General features: G+C 33.7%; 1 protein-coding gene across 1 annotated transcript; it reads right to left on the bottom strand.

Moving 5' to 3' along the window:
• Positions 1-692: 692 nt before the first annotated feature.
• On the bottom strand, positions 693-5,089 carry LOC107830340 (transcription factor PIF7-like). Its single transcript, XM_016657862.2, has 6 exons — positions 4,971-5,089; positions 3,992-4,469; positions 2,776-2,862; positions 2,046-2,111; positions 1,407-1,862; positions 693-920 (listed from the first exon to the last, which is right to left on the bottom strand). Exons 1-6 carry the CDS (start codon positions 5,087-5,089, stop codon positions 795-797), a joined length of 1,332 nt encoding a protein of 443 aa, XP_016513348.2. The 3' UTR covers positions 693-794.
• Positions 5,090-6,031: the final 942 nt, after the last annotated feature.

Below are 6,031 nucleotides of genomic sequence, written 5' to 3'. Positions count from 1 at the left end.
TAAATAAATATTTAATTTTATTTAACAACATAGGTAGACAAATAAAATAATTTTTTTAAAACTTTTTCATATAAAAATATTTCTCAACATATGTTTCTTTTAAAAAGTTAGAGTGTAGACTAGATTTGAGGGCATTTTTGTAAACAAATGATTCTTTTAGAAATTGTGCAATACTTTAATACATCAAACCAAACAATGGATAAGAAATATGTCAGCATAAATAATAACAGCATAACTAATGCAAGCATAATTAATATCAACATTACTAATACACCATATTCAATGCACCCTACCAAACAACCGCTATGTGTCGGGCTGCATTTTTTATAATATGAAAGTCGTGTTATACATCAAGAGACTGCTTCATGTAGAACCCACACAAAATCTTTTTGAGATAATCCATTGGTCCTTGATTTTTTTTTCTTTTCCTTTCATATTCTCTTTCGTAGGAGCATGACCACTTCACGAGTGGTGATGAAAAGTCAGAGTTGTGAATCTAATTTCATAATGTCGACAGAAAAAAAAAAAATCTTTCACAATGACATCCATCTTAATCTTATTTGAGTATTATTTAATTAGATTTAATTACTTCAATTAAATAACAAAATTGACAAATAATAATTTGTTTAAAACATTGTTCAAGAAAACTTATTCTACAAGAAAAAAGAGTAAAAAGAAGTTCAATGCTTGGATATTGCACAATAAAACTTGGATAATACCTTAAGGTTTACAAGATCTGTGCACTTAAATGCATCAAATGCACGAAAATAAGAAAAATGTGCTATATATTATGATTATTCCGTTTGCCTTTGGTTGAGGTTTCCTTGGTTCAAGTTCTTGCTTCTTGTCTGCATAGACTGATTATCGGCCTGCTGCATATATTGGGCTGCCAACTGGTTATTGAACTCCATGTTCATTGACTGTAGGAAATCACAATATAAACAAACTCAAAATTACCAAAAAATAAAAATAATATATATATTGGTTCAATGTTAGCTTTCTATAGTAGACCTAAGACGGAGGGATATTGGCCAAAGTGAAAATCTATCTTCAGCTTTTTATCTTTTAAGAAAATATTAATCATATAAATAACAAAACCAATTTTCTTTTTTCCAGAAGTAATATAATCTTGATGAAAACACTACTTGGAAAAAAAAAGTTAATTTAAATAACATTGTTGATTGGATGAAAAAAGGTCTGTCAAGAGAAGTGTAACTACATATATCAGATCATCTAAAAGATAACCTACAACCTTCAAGTAATATTCATATTAAATGAGATTAATAACCTGAAAGCTAAGACAAGTTACTTGCTACAACTGATTAAAATACATTGATCGAGTAAATTTTTTTTACGTTAACAGTATATAAGTACTGAAATTTGTCAAGAACATAGGATTAACTTACTTGCGCTAGAAATGCACTACGGGGGTCGTTAAAAGGGAATGAATTGGTGACACTGGAGGCAACTGCAGCTCTGCTTGCACTCGCATCGCCATTAGCTTGTGGCGGAGTAGGTATGGTCGGGGCCATGGCGAAGGCTGGTGACATGAAGGGAGGACAGGAAGTAGCAATTGAGGTTGGATAAATGAATGGAGCTGTAAGAGACTGATGAGGAGTTGTTGCAGCAGCTCGAGCTAAATTAGCAGTCATATTGTTAAGCATTCCTGGTGTCATGCCAAGATTGACACCCATGCCCATTCTTGCTAGTAAAGGCATCTGAATATGTGGTAATTGCATTCCTAGAGGTAATTGCATCATCATTTGAGACTCCATGTTTCTTGCACTGCTTATTAACTGAATTTGTGCTTGAAGCTGCTTTAAGTACTTTATGACTTCGTCCAGCATTGACGCTTTATCTGTCTGTATAATCCACAGTTTTGTCAAAATTACATAAACTCAAAATTAAGCTACTAGTTTAACTGTAATATCAGATCACCTAAAAGATAACCATGTAAGTAACTATTCTCGTTACGTGATGAATTTGTGGAAAAATCTCATTTATTAGTGTGATATTACATATACTGTGGTAGCTAGCTAACTCACCTTACTTGCATTTGGCACCAACTTCTGCAGAGCTTTCATCTTTTCGTTGATTCTATCCCGGCGTCTCTAGATCCCAAAAAAAAAAACGAAATATATAATTATAATTGGTACGTTCATAAATAAGGCCTCTGCCAAATTTTAAATACTACTCCTTCCGTTCCAATTTATGTTTGACTAAGGACGTGTTTTAAGAAAAAATGAAGATTTTTGGAATTTATGGTCCTAAACAAGTCAAAAAGGGGCTCACAATATTTATGTGGTTATAAAAGTTTCTCAGTAGAATTGTAAGTTTAAGTTACATTGTTTTCAAATTTAAAAAGGAGTCATTCTTTTTGGAACGAACCAAAAAAGAAATAGGTTCACATAAAGTGGAAAAGAAGGAATATTTTCTATCATTTGTCCATAAATCCATCTTTTAAAGTTTTTGTATACCACCTAATTAAGGAAGACATAAATATATACTTAATTATAAGAGTATTTGTCTAAAATTCCCTTTGTTTCTATCTTAGACATTTCAGTTAGTCTTGAACTAATTGGTGCAGTAATAATGAATTTGAAAAAATAAAGTAGTAATAAATGCTTCTTTAGTTTTTTTCCTAAATGTCAAATATATATTTATAAATAAATTCACGTTACATAGACTGGAAATAGCTTTTCACTACCTTACTTTTTGATGTTATATTTAGGTATTCATCCCTAGTATAATTTAGGTGCATTAAATTCAACATACCCGTTCTGACTGATTATGAACAGCAGCTGTTCGGCTGCGTCTTAACGTGTTGGAGCCTTTTGTTTCACGTTCTTCCTCCTTGTTTTCCTGTCACAAAGTCATGATCCAATATGGACTCAGAGTTTGATGATATATATGTATATATTCTCGAGGTAGCTAGATATACCACTACAAAATATTCGAAAGTACTATATATGGTACAAGAACATAGCATTAATAATTCATCATAGTGACTACAAAATATACATTTTTTAGTACAAGGATTACGGGGGTTCAAATAATTAGAAGGATCTAAACATTTTTTGTATTGAGACGGATATAAATTTGAAATATATATCTGGGAACCATGTGAAGAGTTATTTGACTGATCACAGTTCTTTATACTTAACCATATCTAAAGAATGTTTTATGTCATTCTTTTGGAATCATACGAATGGAGTATAAGTTTACTTGTATGTATATAGAAGAACAAATTATATTTCATAGAAGCATGTAATGTTGTCATGTATAAAGGGGTTGTAGGTAGGTTTTAGTTACAATAGAAGGTAATCGTAGGTAAATCCTTATGATGAATATTAATCGCCAACTTAATAATAATGATAATAACTAACTTATTAATAAGTTAATTCTACATCAACAACAACAACAATCATCCAGTATAATCTCACAAGTGGGGTCTGGAGAGGGTAGGATGCACGCAGCCTTACCCCTACCCTGAAAGGGTAGAGAGACTGTTTCCGATAGCTAGACCCACAGCTAAAGAAGGTGAAGGAAGTCCTGATAGCAAGTACATAATAGCAAGACAAATTATTAGAAAACTAAATCGAAGATAGCAACAGAGAATGTGAAAGGGGTACCGATAAAAAGTAATAGCAAGATAATATATTTAGAAAACTAAATCCAAGGCAGCAAGCGAGAATATGAACGAAGTACTACTAGCAAACTACGGAATTACCGATGGCAAGTAATAAGAGAACAAGACATACGAAGCTTTAACCAAACTATAAAAGCTAAGTTTTTCTCAGAACTGATTATTGTATTATGTTATAATATATCTCCTCTATAACAGCACTAATTCATTACAACATCAAAAAAAAATCGGAACGAACAAGGTTATTATAAAGAAGTTTAATTGTAAAAGTAAAATCCAAAATAAAGGAGATTATAATTAATCCTAGCTAGCAGTACTAGTATTGTTGCACATATAGAAAATTACCAAGCCAGCAATATGACAGGCAGAATCCTCATTAAAAGTGACTTTGGATTTAAAGCTGCGAGAAGACTCATCAAGGGAATGATAATTAGGCCATGTCATAACAGTGTCCCTAACACTTGCAGAAGCACTAGGTTCAGCATTTTGATCAAAAATATTCTTATGAAATTCTCCTACTAATCTTCCACTAATCCCATATAATTGGGGGTCAGAATCTGATCTCATCCTCTTTTTTGCCATTCCACCTATCGTTTCTTGCTTCACAATATTCTCCTTATTGATGTTTGCCTTATTTTTATCACTTCCCTTTAGATCAAGATTTTGCATTTGACAATTAGTGGCTTGATGCACAACAGACTCTAATGTGTCACTGGCCCTTTCCCATGTGTGTTTTGCTTGCTCATTGGGGAGGTTGTTTCCAAGTCTGTGCATAGCTAGTTGCCCATTTTCCCATGTTAGCTCTGCAACTTCACATTTTGACCTGAAATTTTAAATGAATATGGAATCATCGAAGGGGAGCTTGGCGTAATTGGTAAAGTTGTTGTCATGTGATTAGAAGATCACGGGTTCGAGCCGTGTAAACATCCTCTTGCAGAAATGCAGAATAAGGCTATGTACGTTAGTCCCTTGTGGTCCGGCCCTTCCCCAAACCCCGTGCATAGCGGGAGTTTAGTGCACCGGGCAGCGGACTCATTAACGGGGTTATGATTTCTAGCAGCAGCACAAAAAAATCTTCTGGTTTTTCTTATTTACTGATCTTGAAACTTTGATTATTTGAACAAAGAGAATCAGATAAGTAGAAAGCAATAAAATAAGTTTCAAGAAAAATGTTACTATTAGCTATGTTGCTCGTACTCTCTAAAGATGTTGCAGGGTGCGTGTCAGATTCTTCAAAAATAGTGTATTTTTGGAGGAACCAACACGAGTGCGACAATATTTTGGAGAGTCCGCACGACATTAGAAATAGTATAAGAGAACATACATGGGGACAAGATGATTCTGAGGTTGCTGGTTATGCACGTGTGGGTATCTGTTTTCCTCTTCTGGTAATTCGACTGTTTGTTCTTGTCTTTGTTGCCTATGATTCCAATTATGACTCATTGTAATGCCTTTGACAGAGTCTAACTCTTCTCAGTGCCAGACTGCCACTCCTAATAATGAATACATTGGCTTACTCTCTCTTTTATACTAAATGTACTTAATGTCATTCTGGTCCCCTTTAGGAGTTGTCATATTCAGCTGACTATATACTGTATACACACCAAGTATACTGTAGCAAGTAGCAAGTAAACCCTGGATTTTCAAATGGATAAGTTTTGGCTTCTTCCTCTCTACTGTTCATATCTGTCAATCAGATTCCATCTGTTTTAAAAAAAGATTGATACTATTTCCTTATTAGTCTATCTCAAAAAGATTGACATCTTTCAATATTTCCTTTATAAGAAGTATTTTTAGTCACACAAATGCTATGATAGATTTCAGACCATAAGTTTCAAAAGTTTTACCGCCACACAAATGCTATAGTTTATTTAACACCACATATCCTAAAAGTCACTAGTACCAAGATCGAGTCCTAGACAAGCGGATATAATTTTAATAGCCGGAACAGTAACAATGAAAATGGCCCCCTCTTTAGTGAGATTCTGTGAGCAAATGCTTGAACCAAAATATGTTATTGCTATGGGAGCCTGTATTACAGGCGGGATGTTCAGTACCGATTCTTATAGTACTATTCGGGGAGTCGATAAGCCAATTCCTGTAGATGCATATTTGCCAGGTTGCCCACCTAAACCGGAAGTGGTTATAGATGCTATAACAACACTTCGTAAGAAAATATCTCGAGAACTCTATGAAGATCGAATTAGGTCTCAACGAGCGAATTGGTTTTTTACTACCAATCATAAGTTTCTTGTTCAACACAGTATTCATACGGGAAATTATGATCTTCCTTCTTTATTAAAGTTTATCCCAAGTCAAACTAAGGCAATCTTTTTAAAATGGAGGAAGTAGTAATTAGTATATTTCTTCTTTTCCTTGATAGAC

This window comes from Nicotiana tabacum, chromosome 8 (assembly GCF_000715075.1).
Source record: "Nicotiana tabacum cultivar K326 chromosome 8, ASM71507v2, whole genome shotgun sequence".
Classification (NCBI taxonomy): domain Eukaryota; kingdom Viridiplantae; phylum Streptophyta; class Magnoliopsida; order Solanales; family Solanaceae; genus Nicotiana; species Nicotiana tabacum.
Note: the sequence above shows the minus strand (reverse complement) of the source record. Positions and strands in the feature narration are given on the sequence as shown.

Bases quoted from the DNA above. Each gene is read 5' to 3' on its own strand.
- LOC107830340 (XM_016657862.2), bottom strand. From the start codon at position 5,089: ATGAGTCATAATTGGAATCATAGGCAACAAAGACAAGAACAAACAGTC. The intron at 2,112-2,775 runs GTATGTTGAATT...TTTGGGATCTAG, and splicing joins TTCATAATCAGTCAGAACGG to AGACGCCGGGATAGAATCAA. The intron at 921-1,406 runs GTAAGTTAATCC...GATTTCCTACAG, and splicing joins GTAGTGCATTTCTAGCGCAA to TCAATGAACATGGAGTTCAA.